At 32.0% G+C, this 23,455-nt stretch overlaps 4 protein-coding genes across 7 annotated transcripts; 3 read left to right on the top strand and 1 right to left on the bottom strand.

Moving 5' to 3' along the window:
* Window positions 1-8,208: 8,208 nt before the first annotated feature.
* Window positions 8,209-9,847, top strand: LOC107618077 (cinnamyl alcohol dehydrogenase 1). Its single transcript, XM_016320006.2, has 4 exons — window positions 8,209-8,371; window positions 8,462-8,803; window positions 8,890-9,329; window positions 9,419-9,847. Exons 1-4 carry the CDS (start codon window positions 8,283-8,285, stop codon window positions 9,619-9,621), a joined length of 1,074 nt encoding a protein of 357 aa, XP_016175492.1. The 5' UTR covers window positions 8,209-8,282; the 3' UTR covers window positions 9,622-9,847.
* Window positions 9,848-11,943: 2,096 nt separating this feature from the next.
* On the bottom strand, window positions 11,944-15,962 carry LOC107619023 (UNC-50 family protein). Its single transcript, XM_016321229.3, has 10 exons — window positions 15,631-15,962; window positions 15,154-15,221; window positions 14,886-14,911; window positions 14,003-14,093; window positions 13,562-13,657; window positions 13,413-13,481; window positions 13,130-13,188; window positions 12,911-13,033; window positions 12,456-12,527; window positions 11,944-12,375 (listed from the first exon to the last, which is right to left on the bottom strand). Exons 1-10 carry the CDS (start codon window positions 15,727-15,729, stop codon window positions 12,311-12,313), a joined length of 768 nt encoding a protein of 255 aa, XP_016176715.1. The 5' UTR covers window positions 15,730-15,962; the 3' UTR covers window positions 11,944-12,310.
* Window positions 15,963-17,464: 1,502 nt separating this feature from the next.
* On the top strand, window positions 17,465-19,916 carry LOC107619165 (PRKR-interacting protein). Of its 3 annotated transcripts, none has more exons than XM_016321404.3 (3): window positions 17,465-17,788; window positions 17,884-18,186; window positions 19,403-19,916. In XM_016321404.3, the coding sequence occupies exons 2-3, from the start codon at window positions 17,947-17,949 to the stop codon at window positions 19,673-19,675; spliced, it is 513 nt and encodes a 170-aa protein (XP_016176890.1). In that variant the 5' UTR covers window positions 17,465-17,788; window positions 17,884-17,946; the 3' UTR covers window positions 19,676-19,916. The 3 variants fall into 3 exon arrangements, with proteins under 3 accessions (XP_016176890.1, XP_088353996.1, XP_016176891.1); XM_088497870.1 differs by having other exon boundaries at window positions 17,526-17,780; XM_016321405.3 differs by having other exon boundaries at window positions 17,657-17,792.
* Window positions 19,917-20,412: 496 nt separating this feature from the next.
* On the top strand, window positions 20,413-22,868 carry LOC107619387 (Reticulon family protein). 2 transcript variants are annotated; one of them, XR_015899779.1, is made up of 7 exons: window positions 20,560-20,816; window positions 21,048-21,228; window positions 21,473-21,614; window positions 21,724-21,793; window positions 21,896-22,053; window positions 22,432-22,596; window positions 22,703-22,868. XR_015899779.1 is itself a non-coding variant. In XM_016321664.3 (6 exons), the coding sequence occupies exons 1-5, from the start codon at window positions 20,756-20,758 to the stop codon at window positions 22,051-22,053; spliced, it is 612 nt and encodes a 203-aa protein (XP_016177150.3). In that variant the 5' UTR covers window positions 20,413-20,755; the 3' UTR covers window positions 22,432-22,868. The 2 variants fall into 2 exon arrangements, 1 of the variants encoding a protein (XP_016177150.3); XM_016321664.3 differs by having other exon boundaries at window positions 20,413-20,816; window positions 22,432-22,868.
* Window positions 22,869-23,455: the final 587 nt, after the last annotated feature.

The raw sequence follows: 23,455 nt of genomic DNA, 5'->3' as shown, positions 1-23,455 counted from the left end.
TGTTCTTATGCTTCTTCTTGTTCTTCATTTCCTTGCGGCGGCTGCGGCTGCGGCTCGGCCACTTGAGGTTAACACAACTGCAAGAACGGTTTGGACCATGATGCACTCAGGGCCAAGCCCTGGTGGAAAGGGTCATAAATCAAGTGTTAATGTTGCAAGTGTGAAGAGTGTTGAAAGTTAGTCCCACATCAAAGAAAACAAGGAAGAATAAAGAGTTTATAAGATGAGAGGCTCATTAATTTATTATTTAAATTAGTCATTTAATTAGTGCCCTGCTGTGCTGGCATAGGACACTAATTCTGGAAATGATGCTGATATGCTACTGAGATGGTAGAATGTTATAGTCTTTAATCTTTATCTTCTAATAAAAATCTCAATCAAGTGTTTACGTGTTAATGGGAATAAAACAATGTGAATATTTGAGTAACACAAATTCAATAATTGGCTGCACGTTTGTCATGTTCAAATTTAATCATTTGATTCTTAAGCAAGTAATAAATTGCATTCTCAGATGTTTGTATGCATTAGGAGTATGATTAAGTGAATTCTTGTCATACTAAGATATATCATTAGGTTGGGTTTTGCATAATTTAAGTTGCATGTGTTTCCTTACCTTAATTGAATATCTTAACTAGCTTCAAAGTTTTGTTTATTAAACAATAAACTTGTGAAGTGGGTACAGAGAATAGACAAAGAATATTTATTTTCTGGCACTTGGATATATAGAGAAAGTAGAATTGCATTAGTGAAACATTTATATTTGCATTTTTATTTTTTGTTTTTATTTTCAGTGTTTTATATTTTTTAAATTTTGTGAAGAAAAAAGTGAAAACAATAAAATCCTGTTTTTTATCTTCACTTCTTCTTTCACAAAATTTTAAAAATAAAAAATACTAAAAATAAAAATAAAAAATAAAAAAGCAATCAAACTCTTAATTTTGGAAACTTATTGTTACCGGGCCAACTATGAGGCCCATGAAACACATGAATGCTATAAATTATGTGCCAAGAAATAGTTGTGCTGATTCTCTAGTTAGAAAAAGTATAAATTTAGAGGAAGATTTTTTATTCTGGGACTTGTCACTGTCAGAGTTAGTTAGCATCCTCAATGAGCATGATAGAGGGATCACTTTACCCAATATGATTTGTATTTAGTTTCTCTCTTTTTTTTTTTTAATTATCGTTTCTTTTTGACGTTTAACCCTGTTTCAATAAAAAAAGAATTATGTGCGAAGAAATAAATCATTTCATTCAGAGGAAACAACTTCTCCTTGTTTATCTGATCAATTATTAATTTGTCCGTCTCACTTTGCTTATCTGCTTTTTTTTTCGATTTCATTTTCAATGACTGATGTTTCTTTTTTGTTTAATCAATATATATCTTAAAAATACATATTAGAATTACTAATTGAATTTTTTTATATAAAATATACAAAATAAAATTGTCAATATATTAATTTGTTTATTTTAAACTTTTTTATTAATAATAGTTTTAGTATTTTAATTTTTTTATACAGTAATATTAAAAAATAATTAAAATTTATTTTATTTAATATTTAATAATTATTATTAAAATTAATAAATAATAAATAACACAAATTTTAACTGTTTTTAGTTAATATTTTTTATGTATCAAATATTTTATTATTATTAAAAAGGGTCATCTCTCGTTTTGGTCCCACATTTCCGGAACTTTGGCTTTGTGCGCCAATATGACTTTAGCTGAAAGAGCACCATTGTGAATGCATTGATGCGAACTACCACTCGCCTTTGTAAATTACAATTTCAATTGAGTCAGAAAATTAAACTACCTATGAAAAAAAAAATGGATGGAAAGAAAATGGAAGGAAAAGTTAATTTTTGTTGTGTTGTTTGGATGAGGAGAAAATAAAAAAAAAGAAAGTAGAAAGAAAAATAAGAAGAGAGAAAATCATAACTAAATAAAATTACATTAATATCCTTATTTATATTATATAAAAATTATAATATTAATATAACATAAAGGGTAAATTTGTAATATTACACTTACTTACAAATTTTTCTCTGTTTTCTTTCCACAAGTGAAGTGAAAACTTTAACATGAGTCCCACGTCCATTTTTTTCCTTTCCATCAAATTTCCTTTCACATCCAATCAAAGGAAAACCAAGTTTTCCATTCATTTTCATTCTCTCCACTTTCTTTCCTTTAGTTTTCTTTTGTTCCAAACACAGTGTAACTGACTAACACAACATAACTACTCTAAATCTATAATGCTACAATTCTAGCCTCGTGTACCTACTATTTTTTATTTATATTTTTTTGAGGTAAATACCAAATTAGTATATGAAAGATTCTAACTCTAGTAAAATGGTATCTAATTTTTATTATTGACAAAATAATTTTTGAAAAATTTTAAAATTTGACAAAAGTGACCAACCTTCAGTTGAGTTACCTGGAGTTAAAGTTTAAGGGTAACATGTCAGTTAACAATTTTTATAATTACAAAATTTACTACTTTTAACTTTTATAATTTTAAAAATACCCCAATTTAATTTTTAAAATACTCTAATCCGTTTTTTCTGGAACTCTCGCTCTTTTTCTAAATCATCATCATTTTCAAAAAATCTTAATATCTTTTTTTCTTCTCCTTTTTTCACCAGAGAGACCTCAAGTAAGACGGCTAAGAAGGATACATCAAATATTTTAGACAAGATGCTTATGAAAATTGGGAGTGGGGGCAAGTTGACAGCGAAAATCTAATTTCTTTTGGGGCGGATCAAGAGATTGAACGTGAATTGAACCACGCTATTAAGGTGTCAGTTTCTATGGATGATAATGGTAATGAAAATGCCTTGATTGACAAAGAAGAAGAAGCGCTAAAGTATTGGGGCTGAGTCTGATAAAGATGCCACTTCTTGGACGGCGTTCTCTTCAGCCTTAGAAGTGGCGAAGCCACTGCTGCTGTTGTCGTTTCTATGACTACCTATCATGAGCTCAACAGCCATAATAGCATCACAACCACTGGGTCAAGAAAAAAAAAAAAAAAAAGAGAAATGAAAAAGGGGTTGAGTCTTGTGAAGAAGGGTTGAGTCTCAGATAAGCATCTTTGGTTAGAAGAGAGAGGGGAGAAAGGCGGCGCTGTTGTAGTAAGTCAGAGTCGGAGGTTAGTCGGAGGAAGAAGAAGGAGGAAGGTAGAGGCAGCGATGAACGAAAATGAAGAGGAGTTTATTGGGGAAGAAGAAGAAAATTGGAGGAGGATTTTAAAAAATTGAAATTGGGGTGTTTTTAAAATTATAAAAATTAAAAGTGGTAAATTTTATAATTATGAAAATTGTTAACGGACATGTCACCCTTAAACCTTAACTCCAAGTAATTCAATTGAGAAGTGGTCACTTTTGTCAAATTTTAAAATCTTTCGGGGATTATTTTGTCAGCGTCAGAATCTTTCGGGTATTGATTTGATATTTACCTCTATTTTTTTAAAGAAAAAATATGGAGAACCAATAAATTTAGTGTACAATGTGTACAATAGAAATAAAATTAAATTAATTGATTTTTAATAATTTCTAATTTGAAAGTCAAATTAAATAAGAATTTGCAACAATTACGTATAGTGCAAAACGGCCTTTCTCTTCCCCATGCGAGGTGACTTCCTTCTCGCCCAGTCTCTCCCACCAACAGTTGTGCACACCGCAACCGCCCGAGCAGCACCGTCGCGCAGTTTGCGTCAATTGTCCAGCCTCTTCGCGCTCCGCTTGTCTTCCCCATCGTGCCGTTGTTGCTGCTGTGCCCCACCTCATCGACGCCACCCTTACTCCCACCAATTCGACTCCTCCTCCTCTTTCATCTCTGACCGATGTTGTTGTTGTTATGTTAGTTGTTGTTCGTATGCCACCATGGCTAACAATTTTCTGGCGTTAACTTGCGTATGCAACGATGGAGGCTTGAGTTCCGGCCACCTTTTGCAACATAGATGTTCTTAACAACTGTGTTCAAGTCCTCTTCTACCCCACTTTCGTTAACGACGAGACCATTTGGGAGGCCATTGAAAATGCTGGTTTTGAAGCCACCTTAGACAGAGACGAATTCAATGAGAGAAATGTTCAGGTATGTCGGATGCACATCAAAGGAATGACTTGCACATCTTGTTCCTCCACTATTGAATCTCCTCCCCTGTCTCCATGCGTTATCGTCGATTCTTTCTACCCCGTAAGAGTGGTTATTTTGTACGAGTCAATTTAAGTATATACAATTAACAAATGTTGGATAATCATTTTGATAACTACGTGAATGATTGTTTGATGTCCGGCGAGAGAATTTCTAACATCAGAAAATTTTATCTATATTAGTATCTATTTTGATGGTTTAGTCTTATTTAAAAATTTTATCCTTAACTAGAAAAAATAAAAAAAAATTAAAAAAGATAGAAAACAATATATTACATTGATTAAATGGTGAACACATTTATCTTTTAAATGATTTTAAATCTCAATTTTAAAAATATATACAAAATAATGCAATAATATATTTTCACAATTGTTTATATTTTTGGTAAAATTATTAATAAAAATTTTTCCATGTAACCTACACATATTTATTATTTGATATAATTTAACATACAACTATTAATTAATCATATTAAGTATATACTAAAATCAGTTATTAAAATTTGCTGTTAATATAAAATATATATTAAAATGAATTATATAACATATGTATTTATACATAATAATTAATTTTGATAATTAATTTTAATATATAAATAATATTTTATTATTAATTAATAAAGTTAATTTTTTAACTTGAGTTAGTTACGACTTGGCCACCAACGATCAACATCTTCAACTAAAATATTATCTTCCTTTTCATCCACCCTTTATCCATTTTATTTCTCTAGTGTATGTGATGAAATAGTAGTTTAGTTTGTTTTGGTGAATATTTTAAGTCTTTATTAGTTAAGATTAATTAATAAAAATTACACATTTGGGGTAATGTAGGGATAATCTCAAAGGACTCACATTGATTGTCCGGTATTCTATTTTTCATTTTCTGCCTTCTGTCAAATTAAAAAAAAAAGTCTATTTCTATATAATATATATAGCTGAATAAAAATATTATATTTTGATAATGATAAACCTTCAACTCTTTTTTTTTTAACCAAAGATAGAAGAGTCGAACTCGCAACTTCTTAATTGAGTATGGAGAGACTATGTCATTTGAGCTATTACTCATTGGCATAAACATTCAACTCTTGCTGATAATATATATATATATATATATATATATATATATATATATAAGAAAATATTAAAATAAATTGGTTCACGTCAAATCATGCACCTAACTTTTTTGCTTAAGTATCCAAAAACAAACAGACACCTAACGAAAAATTTACCAAAAAATAAACTTACGAAAGAGAAAATGGTAAGTGGTGGAGTGATTGTAGCACGAACGTGTGAAAGGAGTGTTAGGGTTTAGGATATCAATTTTTGTAATTTGTAACTATCAATTAATTATTATTAATATTTTTAATAATATAAAATTATATTTAACAATATAAAAAAATTTTATTGATTAAGTACAGACTAAAGTTTAATAAAAATATTGATTCCAAAACTTTTTCTACTTTCTTATATATATAGATAGGTGTTATCAGGGACAGAACCTAGTGATAGGAAAGGAGAGTAATGGCCTTCCTAATTTTAATTTTTTATATGTAAATTATATATAAATTTTAGTTTAGTCATCTTTAAAATTTTATTTTAGTTTTATTTTATTATATAAATATTTTTGTTCTCTTCTAATATTTTATCTAACTTTATCGTCTCTGGGTATTATATTAGTTGACTTTTAATTAATTACCAATTACGAACAAAAATTAATTCATATTAATAGCTAATAGAGAGAATTCTACTCCTAATTATTAGTAACTCCCTTCTTTCTACAGTTAGCAAGTTATTAGTTAAAGTAATAACTAATAAGTTCAATTCACTGAGAGAAAAAGAACACGAAATGGAATAGGAAGTCCCAGCAACTTTTGGACCACAGAAAATATAACCATTCATTTATTTTTATATGCAAATAAAGAAATAAAATTGACGTATGTATGATGCAATTTTAGTAACCATATCCGCATGCGCAAACCGAGCTTAATTGGAAGATTTCTTTCCCTTTATAATTTCGGTCACTCAGATAGTCATATATTTGTTGCCTCAAGATAAATAATCAGATGCAAAAGCAATATTTTCTCCTTTATATCAGTACAACGCACAGAAAATATCTACTTTTTTTTTATTTATGTTTGAAATAGATTTTTAAAATAAATTATTTATAAATATATTCATCTTATATAAAATAATTATATATATATATATATATATATTTATTTTTAAAAATATTATTTATATATTAAAATTAATTATTAATATATTTGTATATAAATAAATAATTTAATTATTTTTAATATATATTTATATTTTAATATATATCTTATATTTATAGATAATTTTAAAATAATAGAGAGATTTGACTAAAAGTGAATCAATTTAACTAGGTATTCTTTAAAAGTTGTACAATATTCAGCCTTTTATTACAATAATTTTAAAAAATAAAACAAACACATCTAAAAATTATAAATAGATTTAGTGTCTTGTTAAAATTAAATACACATTCAAAAAACAAACTAAATAAAACCAAAATTTAAAATTTAAATTTAAATTTTAAATTTTTGTTTCAGATTTAATATATTTAATTATTAATATATTACAGTTTAAATACACATCCAAAAATCAAATTAGTTAGAATTCAAAATTTCGAATTTAAAATTCTAAAATAAATCTTAAACTATCTTAAATCACTAGTAAAATCTTCGCTCGTAAAGATCCAGAGTTGTAGCGTCTCCCCCTTATTAAATTCTAAATTAATTTTGGATGTGTTTATGTTGTTCATTATGTTTTTATGTACATATATAAATTTTTTTACATGAGTTTTGGATGTGTTATAAAATATTTAGAGTGCATTCTTATAATTTTGGATGTGTATTTAAGTTTAATTTTTTTTGTGTTTAATATGTAATTTAGAACTACAATGATAATAATTTAGATGTGTTAATACATAATTTTAAATGTGTTTATGTTGTTTATTTAATTTTAGATGTGTTGTTTACATGAGTTTTGAATATTTTGAATAAAAAAAATAATTGAAGTGAGTTTAACTGGTTTTGAAAATTTTTATATTTAAAAATTATAATTTAACGATTTTGAAAACGTTTATATTTAAAAACTAAAATTTTACGATTTTGGATGTGTTTTAAAAATATTTTGTATATAATATTCTAGTCCTACTATTAGATGTGTTATAATTAAAAAATACACAATTTTTATGACCATATCAGCTCCATCTTCTCTCTTAAACTATAAATTTTTTTTTGCTTCTTTACTCAAAATACTTTATTTGTAACAATTCTATTGATAAAATCAAATAAAATCAAACTTGTTTCGATTAAATAAGAATGGAGTTTGTATGTTTATTTTTAAATATAATTAAAAATGATGAACATGATATTTCATAACATTACTAAAGCACATATGTAAAAAGTGGTGATACCTTCCACCAATGAAGACGAGAGGATGCTTCAGCTGGAAGGTGGTGATATGAAAAGAGGAGGCTTCAGCTTGAAGGTTCTTGTTCGTTTGAAATTCACTAAAGCAGTGTAAATGTTACGTAAAAAAAGAATAACAAATCGTATTTATTATCAGAAGTTACGTAAAAGAAGCAAAGTCCCAATAACTACCTATGAAGTGAATTATGTTGTTAGAGAAATTTTTGTTTTTAATATTTAAATTAAATTAATTTATAGATATGTATCTAAAAAATAGGGATATGTTTTAATAAAAAAAAATAATTAAATATGATTAAAGGCTGATTAGTGTTATACAAGTAGTATTTTTTAAAATGAATTTGGACGAATATAGAATTATGTGTGTATAAATTAAAATCAATTATAAATGCAAAATATATGTTAAAATTTAAATATATATTAAAAATAAATTAAATTATACATATATTTATACACAAATATATTAGTAGTTGATTTTAATAACTAATTTTAGTATTTTAATAACATTTTTGAAAAAAAAAATAGGGTGCATAGTCACTCACCTACCACAAGGTGGAGCCCACCCACCACCTTGGTATTTGGCATCATGTATGGGACCTTACTTTTCTTTATATATCCTTCTTATCTGCAACAGCCACTAAATCTAAAAGCTAAGATCCATTTTCATTGAGATTCACAAGAAAAATGGGTAGCCTTGAGACCGAAAGGACAACTGTTGGATGGGCAGCTAGAGACCCTTCTGGTGTTCTTTCTCCATACACATACCCTCTCAGGTAATTAATAATCTCTTCCATCACTTGTACTAATTAACTAACAAAAATCTCTTGTGTCATTCAACATTAAATTGAAATCCATGCATGCAGAGACACGGGCCCCGATGATGTTTACATCAAAGTTCACTACTGTGGACTCTGCCATTCCGATCTCCACCAAATTAAAAACGATCTTGGCATGTCCAATTACCCTATGGTCCCTGGCCACGAAGTCGTAGGGGAGGTTCTCGAGGTTGGCTCCAACGTTACGAGGTTCAAAGTGGGTGAGATCGTGGGAGCAGGACTCCTCGTTGGGTGCTGCAAAACCTGCTCTGCATGCGAATCTGAAGTAGAGAATTACTGCAGCAAGAAGATCTGGTCTTACAACGATGTTTACATTGATGGAAGACCCACTCAGGGTGGCTTCGCTGAAACCATGATCGTTGAGCAAAAGTAAGTAGCTTCTTCATTCAAGTCCTTGTCTTTATGCGAATCCTGAAATACCCATCATTTGATATGATGTTCAATGTTCACTTCAGGTTTGTTGTGAAGATACCAGAAGGCATGGAGCCAGAGCAAGTTGCGCCATTGTTGTGTGCAGGTGTGACTGTGTACAGTCCACTGGCGCACTTTGGGTTGAAGAAGAGTGGCATGAGAGGTGGAATATTGGGGCTTGGTGGAGTTGGACACATGGGTGTGAAGATAGCAAAGGCACTGGGTCACCACATCACTGTTATAAGCTCTTCTGATAAGAAGAAGAAAGAAGCACTTGAGGATCTTGGTGCTGATAGCTACTTGGTTAGCTCTGATTCTTCAAGCATGCAAGAAGCTGCTGATTCACTTGATTACATCATTGACACTGTCCCTGTTGGACACCCTCTTGAACCTTATCTGTCTCTTCTCAAGCTTGATGGCAAGTTGATCTTGATGGGTGTCATCAACACCCCTCTTCAATTCGTTAGCCCTATGGTCATGCTTGGTAAGTAACTACTTCTGAACCAACCAACCACTCTTTTGATTTCATATACTGGTTTTAATGTTAATATTGGTATTGGGGTGTGTGTGTAGGGAGGAAATCAATCACGGGAAGCTTCATTGGGAGCATGAAGGAGACAGAGGAGATGCTGCAATTCTGGAAGGAGAAGGGACTGAGTTCGATGATTGAGATTGTGAACATGGATTATATCAACACAGCAGTGGAAAGACTGGAGAAGAACGATGTGAGATACAGGTTTGTTGTGGATGTTAAAGGAAGCAAGCTTGATCAGTGACATTATTACTATTATACCAACTAAACAAGTTTGATGAAGAAGATTATATATGGGGTGCTATGCATAAACCCGATTAAGTAGTTTCTTTGTGTTTTGTTAATTCATGAGTGCTCTGTTTCCTCTGTTTCCTCTGTTAAAAGCTATTTGTGATACCAAACTTATTGTTTTGTAATTGGAGTCTTCTTGATGAATGAATGAATGAATATTGAAAATGATTTTCATTTTCCATCCGTTTAAAGTTGAAAAGAAAAGATTATGGATTAGGGTAGTGGCTCACCAACTTGCATTGAAAGGTGTGGAAGAGTGTAAGTCGTTGAGTGACACCACCCACCTAATATTTGATTTGAAAGTGAAAATGAGACATTCTCTCTCAGCCACACACGTAGTTAGTTAAGTGGAACTGGAACATGCTTCGTAGCTTATACTACACTTTATAGCTTCGTATTCTTCGTTTGCATGATTGAAAACGTTTATTGAATCATGTAAAATTAGAGATTTAAAAATTTAATTATCAAATATAATAATGATAATAATAGTATTTTTTGTAAAATATATATTTTTCTAAAGAAATATTTTCTTTTTAAAAGTTAATCTTTTAACTATTTTTCAGAAAAAAAAATCACATTAGTTTATCGATTTTATCAGATTTTAACAAATTTTTTAGTCTAAACCAAAATGATCATATGAATAAGTTTTAATTAATTCAGTTTAACCAATTAATTTGATCTAATTCTCAGATCAATAATGATTATTATATTATGACGAGGCTGGTATTTTGTTTCTTCAATAATTGCCCAAGATTTAAATATCTCTATTACACAATATTAAATACAAGAGTCACCGCGAAAGTACAATGAGCATTAAATTAAGGGAAGTGCTAGGAGAACAATGAAAATTTTGAACAATATAAACAACTACCAATCAAATGAAAATACACTACACCCTAATTTAATGCTAATAATTAAATTTACTCTTTTAACCCTATTAATTCACATTGTTTACACATTGTTCAAAAATCTTATTGGTTACCTATACTTTTTCTTAAATTAAATATTATTGTTTTTTAATCAAATGTTTCACCAACTTATAATGTAAAACAAGTGTATGCACTCTTATGATATACGAAAAATATCTCCTAAATATTATTGTTTTTTAATCAATTTTTTTTTAGAAGTTATAATTTTATTTTATTTTAAAAAGATATTTTTAAAAAAAATAATTTTATATAATAAATAAACAAAACCATAATTTGATTAACAGATGCCATTTATGAAGATTCTTTCTATTATTTCTTAAGCACTTCGAGATTAAACTTATGGATCCACCCTTGGATGACCGTTTTGACTAACTATTTAAATTTTAGTTCTTACTTAAGCCAACTCTGATTTTATCCAACAATCAAGTTAGTTAATATGATTTATTTTCCCCCCATTCATGTAGCTGGTTGTATTTCGGAATCAAAAGGGCGCCTTCAATGCATTGTATCTAAGGCAAGCTTACCCCTTTAGGCTGTAGTCACTGGTATGTGTCCCAGAAACGACCATTTCTCTCCGTATAGGTGTAGCAACTTCAACTATGAATGACAATATTATATTATATAACGACGTGCATGTATGTCTCACTGGGCATTTGGCATTATTTTTTCCTTTTAACCTTTCTTAATACCATCTAATGATTAAGAGACAGCTTCATTATTGCATGACTTTATCTCTTGATATAAATTAGTCATTGCATTTCATTTCCTTACGCGACAATTTGTACATATTTTAATTTCACCTACTCCACACAAGAATAGGCAGAGAGTAACCTAAGGAAATATTTAGTCAATAAACTGCAACAGCCAACAACAATTAATATATTTCAGTTGCGCCCTGCCCGCACAATGTAAATGAGTTTTACATATGTATTCAATTATATATTACCACATCAATAAAAATAATTACTTTTAACAATGACCATGTCAATAATTATCTAAAAAAACTAATATGTGTATTTAATTATATATCACTACATCAATAAAAATAATTACTTTTAACAATGAACACGTCAATAATTATCTAAAAAAACTAATATAATTGAACGATGGTATATATTCTCTTTCAATAATCAACACGTGAATAATCATCTAAAGAAACTAATATAATTGATCGACAGTGTACACTCTAGTGCATCAAAATCAAACACTTTTTAATTTTTTCTAACCTTCCTCAACTCTAACAGTAATTACTTATTAGGACCAAAAGCTCAATGTCTATATGTCTATCTGATAGTGTCACACAATGGAAACATTTACCAATACGATGTTTGATCATGACAGGAGTATTTTACACACAATTATCAATCTATCATGTATGAATTTTGATGAAAATAAGAATATATTTAACATGAATGTTCTTTGTTAGCTAAAAGATAACAGATTGACAGAAAAAATTCATTACAATGGGTATATTCATTTTAACAAATATCTTTCTATTTAATACTGTAAAAAATACACTGGTTATCTTGAATTACTACAGATCCAACTTCTATTGGGTGGTAGGAGGCCTAAATTGAGACATTTCCAAGCTATAGCATTCGTCAAACAAACAATCAAACACTCATCCATGCCATGCCTTCTCATCTTGTAGTCTTAGAATACCCTAATAAGCTCAAGGACACTTGACAGGTCAAAAGTTGAAGCCGGAATGGATCATATTTGTCGGCTGAAGTACACATTCATGAAGTATCTAGAAGGATTGAAGCCACTCAAAATCACTGCAAACCGAAAATTGAGTTTATTGCGAGATTAACACAGCGTGAAAGAACAAAAATGACAGACGTATTTAAATACTTACAAATGGGAGATAGGACAATTACAACACCAATCGGGTAAAGGAAAAAGGTGGTCCTCTCCAAAAAGGGCAGAACTACAGCCATATACGTCAGTCAATTAGTTCACTATTATTCCCACTAATTCAAATTCAAGCTGAAATTAAATTCCTAAGAAACAAGTTTGCCACAAACATTCTTAACATCCAGTTATTCCGTCACCAGCAATGGAAACTACACTGAAATATATTGTAACATCCATATATAGAAAAAAAAAAGGACAGTCTGATGCACAAGCATCCTGTGTTAAAGCAGGGTCTGAGGAAGGGCCGCACTCAAAAGGTGTAATGTACACAGCTTAACTTGATAATTACATTAGTGACTATATATATACAATCCCGAAAGTAATAATCAGTTATTAAGCCAAGAACCTAAAATAAGAGAGACAGAGAGCAAGCAAGAGAAAGAAGAGTATTATTACCATCGTAACCTAAAAAATTTAGATAATGATAGTATGATGCGCCCACCATGAACAGTAGATTTGACAGCAAAACTGGAATGAAGCCATGAGCCACCAATAGAGGAGACAGAAAATAATGGATCACTGCCAAGGAACCAGAATTAGTGCCCCTCTAATGCGAGAAATATGGCTGCCAACATTATGACAGAATCTTATAACATATAAAGAGTAAGAAATTACCATATAGCAATACAAACATTGGGAAGAAAGAGTTACAATGCACATCAAATGCATACATCCTTCCATGAAAGAAAAAAATATCTAGTCAGCCACTAGAATATAATAAATAAAATCTGAGACAGGTGACCAATTAAATCCCATGCTTATCAATGATGTCAAGCCTTTAAAGAAGAAGTGTCAAATTAAGTTTCAAAAAAGATCAGGACATGCTCTTGAAATTGATGTATGCAACTAAATACTGTTAACATAGCAGGTAAGCAGGAAATAACATCCTGGACCTTACCATTCAACACGCTGTTCCACCACATAACTATTTGGAGCCTCTTCTCGAAGATAGGCATTAGTTAGGAACCTGTAGATTGCAGATCAGCTTTAATATCAAGATCTTAAAAAAGAAATAGATGTATTATTTACTTTTGGAAGTTTCCTTACCAACAAAAAGTAGCTAGAAATAACCCAGTCAAAAAGAAGTGGAAGAGCAATACTGAGAAGACAACAAAAATAGCATGTGCACTACTATGATCATACCTGAAAATAAATGGCAAAATACAGAAAAGTTAAGATTAGAACAGTGTAGCACTTGCTGAACTCAATAAGGAGGCAAATAATATAAGTCTAGAAACAAGTATTTTCAGATTTGCTAAGTCATACATTTCGAAATATAAAGCAACACACAGGTTCAATGAGCCTGTTTGCTGGTGCTTGTAAAGTTTTTCGAAACAATTACCCTTTAGCTGCATAGATGAAACACAAGGACTTTCATTTGTGATTATATGTTGATTTCGCATCACAATAGTTAAAACTTTTTATTTTTATTTTCCTTGCAATCTAATGATGATAAGACACCACCAGCATGGTGTAAGAGAAACTTACGCTGCACAATAAGCCAGAGTTGCAATGGCCACAAGAAGGCTGCAGATCACAACAAAAGCAGGGTCGTCACGTGCCCATTGGTTCTTGGTTTCTGATACCAAATAAGGCAAAAGAAACAAATTAAACACCTTTTATGAAACACAAAGAAATTTGCTCTTCAAAATAGATACTTATGTAAGAAATGGTTTCCATTTTTGTTCTGAAACAACTGTGTAATATATCACCAAATTAAGTTGATGACGAAACATCCTTAACAAACATCATTAAGGCTCAAGTTCAAAGGCATAGTGATATCTTCACTCAAAAGGCAGGTTAACTGTAAAATTATTAATTTTTACCCCATTATTACTGTGAACAAAATTGATCAAATTGCTAAAATGTACTAATAAATCTTAAGAGATACAACTAAAGGGAATGTAATAGAGGGATGAGACCCATATCAGTTGACATTCATAACACCCTCTGTTTGAGCAGCAATGTTGCCAAAGCCAGACCATGTGAGTGAATTTCAGGATTAAGAAACTTCAGCAATACATGATTAGATAAGATGGATAACATATCAGCATCATTTATCACTAAATGCATTTCTAACTTGTTACTTCATGCACAATGCTTTTATCAAGAGTTTACCGAGGATAACATCTATTTGTCATCCCCACACCCCAGATCCCAGAACATGTGAAATATGCATGTAACTAGCATAAGTGTTGCAGATAATAACCCAGTAATACACATGTAAAAAAGAAGCTTAATAAACATTGTTGGACTAATAATTTTCTATAAATATTTACGGCATGATAGAACAAGATAATCATTGAACTAATCATGATCTATAAATATTTACGGCAAGATAGAACAAGAAAATCATCAGAAGAGGACGTACGTTTATGATACTTTGTATGCTGGTAGCTGCATCCATTATCCAGTTCCACATCAAGTGCACCAAAAAAGGCAAACAGAAAAACAGGTAATTCAGAATTCCAAGCACATATACAACCCAGAACATCGGAATAAGTCTGTGTGTACACCATACAGTGGTGCAATTTGTCAAATAAAAGAGGGATCATACTGTTGTGGGAGCAGATCATGATAACAAAATGTGTTTTTAGCTATTTTAGAAGTGGAAAATTCTATATTTACTTAACACTTACACAACTTTTGGTGACGTACATAGATGAAGCATTTGCCAAAACGTATATTCGATATCCATTTGTCGCCACTACAATGCATAATCAAATCACAGAGAGAAAATAAAGAGTTAACAAAGTAGAAATTAGAACTAAAACATATATCAAGATATATAAATTTCCAGTGCGCTGTTTGGATTTCCGTATTAGAATCATAACACAGAATCCACAACAACGAAAGGCATACACACCTGCTTCATCGGACACAGATGAGCAGTGAATTATGACTATTCAATTCAGAAATTCAGAATCAAACCTACTTAATCGAACTATTTTAGAAGTCACAAAAAAGCACGAGTATTAGAGCTGAACCTATTCGGTTTCCCATGGCAAAAGTTGTTGGGGAAAACGTTGTATGGCATTAACAATGGTAGAATGAAATGTGAACTGGATCTTAGATATGAAAATTGGGAAGGAAGTAAGAGAGATGAGAGAGAGAACCTTGATGATTCTGCGGAGGTAGGGAAGGAGCATGGGATTAGGTCGAGAGGAAGAAGAGGAGGACGAAGCGCGTCCTTTCGAAGATGATGTGGGCAACATCCTTCTTTGCCTTCTTCACTGTTCACAACTCCTCCTCTTCTTCTTCTTCTTCTTCTTCTTCTTCTACTTCTTCTTCTTCTCTTCTATTTTGCTATGTCAGCTCAGAACAGAAGTCGATCCAGGATTCTTTCTTCCCTGCGAAATTCGAATGGCGAATGCCAGCACTCTGATCTATGAATGAATCTCTCTCTTTCTCTTCTCTCCGGTCGCTCAAACTCAGATGCGAGATGGGCAGGGACCATATAGTAAAATCAAACTTAGTTACATGAACTTGGGCCCTCTACCGGATTCCACAGCACAAACAAACATAGGCCCAAAATTACTTTTTCCTTTTATGAAAAAATATAGGCCCAAAATGACTTTTTTCCTTTTATTTTTTGGTGACTTCTTTTTTCCTTTTATTTTTTTTTGGTGACTTCTTTTTTCCTTTTATGAAAACGAGCTAAGTGTTTTAGGAAATAAAAAAAAAAAGAAAAAGCGAAGTATCATTAATCCTACTGTAATGTTATTCAATTTGGGCTTGTTTGGGTGAGCTTTTGAGAAAAGATCTTTTTTTGAGTTATCTTTTTTTAAAAGATCTTATAGAGAAGTAAAAGTAATTTTATGTTTGGATATCTTATGTAAAAAGATCTTTTTATCTATCAATTATGTTTGGGTATAACAATATAAAAGTACTTTTTTGTTCATTTATTACACGAAAAACATCTTTTTTTTAAGGAAAAAAGATCTTTTAAAAAAAGATGTAAATTACAGCTTCTCAAAAAAGATCTTTTTTTTATTTTACTAGTGCTTTTACTTTTACTACTAAAAATTTGCCAAACACGTTAAAAAATAAAAAAAGATCTTTTTTCATTGAAAAAAGATCTTTTTTTAACAAAATAATGGCGCCCAAACAAAATTACGCATCCAAATTTTTTATTTAACCAAGTCAAACGAAGTTGAAATAATACAATTTAGATTCACATACCAAATTTATTTTAGCTAACACAAAAATATAAATAATTGAATTACATATACCGTTTACTTGATCTTCTTTTTTATCCTCCTCCTTTTTCTACATTTTTTTTTATTTTCTTCTTCCGCATTATTAACATCATCATTATATTCTTTTTCTTCTCTTTTTCAGTTCTATTTTTCTTTTTTTTTTCTCTCAAAAAAAAAAAAAACTAAAAGAGAAGAAAATAAAAAAATGCATAACAAAAAAAAGCTAAAAAAAAAAGAAGAATAAGAAGAAATCAAATAAGTTTTTATTAAAAAATTATTGTATTAAATTTAGAACTTTAAAAAATTTTAGTGTCAAATTTAAGATATTATTGTATTGTGATTAAAAAATTTTGATACTATTTTTATGTTTTATATTTTTTTAAAATAACTCTTCATCTTTTTTTCTTATTTTTATAATTCTTCTTGTCTTACACCTTTATAATTCTTCTTATTTCACCATCTAAAAAGAGTAAAAACAAAAAATAAAAAAGAATCAAACCAAAAAAAAATGAAAGGATTATACGACTTATTTTTTTTTTGGTTTTTCTCTTGATAATAAACACAAAAACTTCTAAAGAAAAAATTTATTTATATATTTATTTATTTTTTTAATTTAACAAAATCACAAATTCAGTAAAATTCAAATTGCTTAAAATTGGATCGGATTATTTGAAAAAAAAAAATCATTCGATTTCAACCGAAACACAAACAAACTTAGTATTTAAATTTGATGAATTTTAGAGTCAAAATCAAGCCAAATCGCACAGAAAATTCCCGTATTACTTAGGGGTAAGCACCATCGGCATTATCCAAAGGCTCCGCCTAGATCCGGTGTGTTTGGGCTAAAATTGGCCCGGCTTGATATCAGGTCAGAGTGTCAGACCCAAAGGTTAAAATTGCTATCCGGTCTATTAATTCAACCGGGCTAGGGTCAAGGCTCAGTCAGCCGCCCTCATTCTAGCCTCCATCGTAGCTTCTCGGTTCTCATCGCCACAACTCCGCAGCATCCATCGCATCTTCTCAGCTTCGCAAAATTTTTATCAAGATCTCCAAACTAGCAGAAATTTGTAAATATGCAAGTATCACTTCTCTATTTTTTTTGGTACATGATGAAGTAATATATAGTATATAGTCTGGATGATATTTATTGTTGTTTTGGTTACCATTTAGGTTTTGATAAAGACTAATGAGAGGAGCACACCACAACTATTAGGGTTTTGGTAAATTCCAGATATGTCGACGGGCAAACCCAAAGACGGTGACTTTCAGATGGTTGCAGTGCCTGGAAGCTCAAAACCGCCGCTAGCGCCATCATCTTCGAATGCCTTAGTGGAATACACAACACCGGTGACTTTCAAGGAGGAAGAGGAGGACCTGGAAGTCAAGCTACGCCGTATTATCGATAACGTCCCCGTGCGTGTCAGCAACACCTCCGGTAGTTCTGCCGGTTCTGGCTCCGGTGACTTCCATCAGGTACGAATGCTGTTTTCTGCATTTATTTTTTGAAATAAAGAAATAAGAACTTCCCTTGTGGTTTAGTTGTTTGATTAATGGTATTAGTGTTTATCAATGACAAATGATGCCCTCATATTTGTAGTAGAACTTGCACTAAGAATCTAAGATTCTTGATTCAGGAGTAATCAATACAAACTGTTTGATTCAATCTATATGCACAAACAGTAATTACAAAAGGACATGAGTGGGAGTAGGAAATTTTAGTTTTGGTTTGTGGATAGGGCTGCAGTAAATGAATCATGCCCCATTTTGGATTGTAACAAGATGACAAAAGCAGCATGAAGGGATGCTGCAACTGTATCTTTTGTTTGCCTATTAGATCACTGCATTATTCAATTCTTATGGTAGTGATAAGGAGGATGGATGCATAACTGAAACTTCTCATGCATGAGGCTCAGAAGGAACCATAATGAGGAGGATAGGTGCATAGCTGAAACTCCACATGTATGAAGCTCAGAAGCATGGTAGGGCGCAGAAGTTCTATAAGTTGAACGTTTATGCAAGGAGGCGAGGATTACTGTTAGTTTGTACTTGCAGGGGTTAGAATGGAAGGGGAGGGCTTAAAGTGTTCTGTATCAATTTTTCATTGTGACTAATAATTTTTTGCATCGAAATAGCACTTTTAAGAATGTATAACACTCCTATACCAAAAAAACAATATACAACTCTCCTATTTGGATAATTAAATCTCAAAGCTCAGTTTGTAAAACATATTGTGAAGTTTCATATGGATGTTTGATGCAAACTGATTGGCAAAAATGTTGATCTTGATCATTGCATGTTTGTTAAGTGAAGGCTACTAGCTCATTTGATGGGTGTTCTTGATTTTTCAAATGCAAATGACTTTTGAATCTTTTGGTTTCGAGTGTCATTTTCTATTGCACAAACTTTGTTAGTGCTTTTTAGCTTGCTTCTGTAATTCGTTTTTAAGCGACATTGTTGATGATGCTGATACATCATTTCTTGCACCTGAGATCTTGTCCTTAATTATGTTTTGGGCATCTGTCATCTGTTCACTGATTTTCTTGTTTTTCTAGTGTGATTGGGCCTACATAATATTGTAACTTATGAGAATTTAGCTGTTCTCTTATTTGTTATGAATCAATAACTCAGAAGGTGATAAATAATTTGTTCTGGTTGTTTTTTAATACTCTTCAAATTCTGTTTGCAATAGTATCGGCAAATGCGGCGTAAGGAGCAAGATCGACTTGCTAGGATGGAGGTTGACTACCAGAAGAGGAAAGAGCTAACAGAATTTAAAATGAGAAGGGAGGAAAGGCTAAAAGCTGCAGAAGAACGGACGGCGAAGAAAAGAGCAAAGCGTCAAAAGAAGAAGCAAAGGAAAAAGGAGAAGAAGATGAAATTAAACAGCGGAGAAGAGCAGCCAGAGAAAGAAGATACTTCAGATGATGGAGACTCTGATAAAGATGAAGAGGCAGCACCTTAGATGAAGCTTTAGTTGTACTCAAACACTTGAAATTTGGTTCAAGCTAGGTGGATTTTGACTTGAGGCCGAATTGATTTGTGATGTTGCATGGGTTTCTTTGTAAGAAGATCATGTTGCTTTGAGATTGACTGATTTTCTACGTCAAGCTTCTTCCCCCAAAACTAAAATTAAATTAGAATTGTATGTTTTATATTGTATAAACTAGCACAAAATTTAAGATGAAGTTTCTCTCCTGAACGAACATCGTTGTTTCAAAGCTCTGTGGTTAAAAGAAGCGTGCCACTTACTTGTTACTGATGTGACTAAATCATGCGTAAATAAGTAAAACCTTTAAGCATAAGCAAGCTTTGATATGGAAAGTTAGACGAACCAACTTGTCATACAACATATACTGAAAATTAACCATTAAAACAGCTATTTGCATGGAGTTTATGTTAAAAAATAAAAACTTAAAATACAAAATGCATATTAGAGATATGTAAAAAATAATATAGACTGATTTGGTGACTATACATGATATTTTTAACATCGTTATGGGTTATTATTATTTTTTTTTTGCACCAGAGTATCCATCAGGCCGGAAGCCTAATGAGTTAAGGAACACAGACCTTCGTCTATCTGTGCCAACTTGCATTGGTACAAGCCTAATGAGTTAAGGAACACAGACCCTCGTCTATTTGTGCCAACCCTCGTCTATTTGTGCCAACTTGCATTGGTACATCGTTATGGGGTTTTTATTTATGAGAGTTGATAGGAAAAAAATAGTTTAGTTTTGGGCCATAATTGCTCGTGGTCCATCAGAGAGACATTTAGGAGAATAATGGACTGAAGAAAGCCCAAGTGAGGCCCATCTTATTAATGGGCAGGTGAAAACGGACTTTCGTATTTCAGTGTTTGGTATTGGAAGCACCGAAGCACAGGGAGAAAGGCATGCGTGGGATGAGCAAAAACGGAAAGAAGAAAGAGCCACCGTAACCGCAACTGTATCTGTTAGTAACGTCTGAGTCTCCGCTGGTTGTTATACTCGACAGTCGCGACGTGCCACCACTCACTCACTCACTCTCCGTACAACCTTCGCCAATGGGAGAAACCACGCCTCGCCAACGCATTTCCGTTCACCACGCCCTCGGCGCTGGCCCAGGTTCTCTCTCTCTCTCTCTCTCTTTCTCTCTCGCAATCTCTGATTTCGTCTTCTAAACAAATCCAATTCCGCAATGGATCCTTCACTTCTGTTGCTGATAGTCAGGAAAACGATCTGTTCCTATAGCTCTGTTCCGTAACGATGCGATTGATAGATTTCTCCGTAGAAAAAATTAGAAGCTGATTGGTTTGTATTTCATGTGTTTCGGTTTGTGATTTGAATTCGTGGCAGTTGCCGATGTGTTGCTTTGGAAGAATTGGTGTGGCGCAGGTGTTGTTCTGGCTTCGGCTACCGCTTTGTGGTACCTCTTCGAACGAGCTGGCTATAATTTCTTGTCATTCGTGGCCAATGTAATATTGCTTCTCGTCGTTATTCTCTTCTTGTGGGCCAAATCTGCTAGAGTTCTTAATAGGTATCACATTTCTATTTCAATTTTTACGCTGAATCGTATCTGCTAAAATATCATTTCTATTGTTAATTTATGATATTCATGACTAAAAGTGATTTATGCTCTATTTACTGTTCTAATAAAATGTCCACATGGATTAATTTTAACTTATAAGAGTGCAGTGTTCTGAAATTTTCAGAGACATATTGTGTAGGTCTCATTTTTCAGTATGCTTTTTGTTTCATCTGAAATTGATTCTATGATTCAGGCCTCTTCCTCCTCTACCTGATCTGGAGATTTCTGAGCAAACCATTGCCAAGGTTGCTGACATGCTTAAAATTTGGATAAATCATGCATTGTCCATTGCACATGACATAGCTATCGAGAGGAATTTGCTCCTTTGCCTACAGGTATGCGGCTATAGTTTTCTCTCATCTTTTTGTATTGCCAAATTCAATGTGTTTAATTTTGGGATCAGTACTTATCGCGATAGTTCTGTATGTGAACATGTTGAATCAGGTTGCCTGTGCATTGTGGGTAATATCTTTTATTGGTGGTCTGTTCAACTTCCTGACTTTAATCTATATTGGTAGGCTCTCTACTTCTTTAGCTTTTGTACACGGATATTATATTTTTTACATAGTTTGCCTGCATTAATTTGCTGCTGATATTTCAATAATTTTCTTGATAGGTGTTCTTCTAAGCTTGTCAGTTCCTGTTTTGTATGACAAGTTCCAGGACCGAATCGATACTAAGCTGTACATGATAAATGGAATTATTGAGCCACATTATAGAAGGATTTCAAGCAAGATTCCAAAACTGTCAAACAAAGAAAAGAAGGTGCAGTAGGTAAGCAACATGTACCTTCATTTTTCATATTTGAACCTGATAGTTGTTAAAAGAGCAAATATTGCGGTCTTATTTTTGTAAGCAATTTATCTATGTGATGAAATGTTTCAATTTTTGCTATACCAAGTACAAACGCAATCTTATGTTGCTTCTACTGGTAGTATATACGCATAATGCTAGTTTGGTGTATGTTGATCATTTCTGTCCTTTTGTCTTACATCTCTCTGTTTTAAGCAGATGACTGTTTTGATTAATCATTTTAACTGATTTAACAATCATAACTGAGTTTTATAAGCAATATGAATGAAGCATTATGTTAAAAACCTTAAAATGGTTTACCTGAATTTTTGGGTTAACTTCTTCAAGTTTGAAATTCAGGGTGCACATGGACAAGCGAAGTCAATTTAGGGGCGTATAAATGAGTGCTTAACATATGAAGTACTTGAGGTTTTTCTTTAGCTGGGATGTTCTCGCTGTTTTAGTTGATGGTTAGATGGTATGGTAATTCTTGAGACGCAAGATTGACAAATAGCTGCAGCGTAGGTAATATTCTCTTCCAATTTTATATGGTACCTACCCATTGGAAGATGCTTTCTTTGGATTTTTTTAGTTGGGTATGTTACCCTTGTTATGCTTCACTTTGGAATAGATTACTGGATCAGGAAGGGAAGAAAAATAGAAAGAAAACAAAGGACATGGGAGAATTTGCCTATCTATTTGTTTCTTCACGATTGTAAGATTGGTTTTGACCACGAAAAGATTTTGATTAGGTTGGTATTTCGTTATATGATAATTACTGGAAGTATTTATCATCTTTTAAATCCCCCCCCCCCCCCCCCCCTCTTTTTTTTTCGGTTTATCATCTGTTTATTGTTCTAAGTAGGAATGTAGTAATGAGAATCAAAAGAATTAACTAAATGTGTGGCTTACTGCCACATTTTTGTCATTGCTCCCAGCAAGACGCATGTTTTGATTGGTAACGGTCGTTTCCTTCCTCGACCACGAAGTTTGGTTTCCTGTATAATTGTTGGTATATTTTAGACAAATGGTTTTCCACTTTTCCTTCGTTACGCAATACGTATGTAGTACATAATATTTAGATATTGAAATTTACAACCAAGTAAATCGTTAACCATAGTACAAACAAGTCTATTCAAATTCACGTTTATTATTGAGCAATATTGCACACTTCCTCCAAATTTTAGGTCCCCAAGAATTAGATAGAGCCTTATCGCCAGTACTAGCTACTAAGGCATGTTTATTTCTGTCATACAAATTATTATATAAACCCCAGACAGACCCACGAAGATTTATGCAGTATGCCTTTGTTTTGAAGATCTTTACCACTTATCAATAAAAATAGCAGCAAATAACACTAAATAATTTTATATATCCGTATTGG

The sequence above is a fragment of the Arachis ipaensis genome, chromosome B9 (assembly GCF_059453495.1).
Source record: "Arachis ipaensis isolate K30076 ecotype BB chromosome B9, ASM5945349v1, whole genome shotgun sequence".
Classification (NCBI taxonomy): Eukaryota; Viridiplantae; Streptophyta; class Magnoliopsida; order Fabales; family Fabaceae; genus Arachis; species Arachis ipaensis.
The sequence above is the reverse complement of the archived record's forward strand: the minus strand, read 5'-3'. Positions and strand labels throughout refer to the sequence as shown.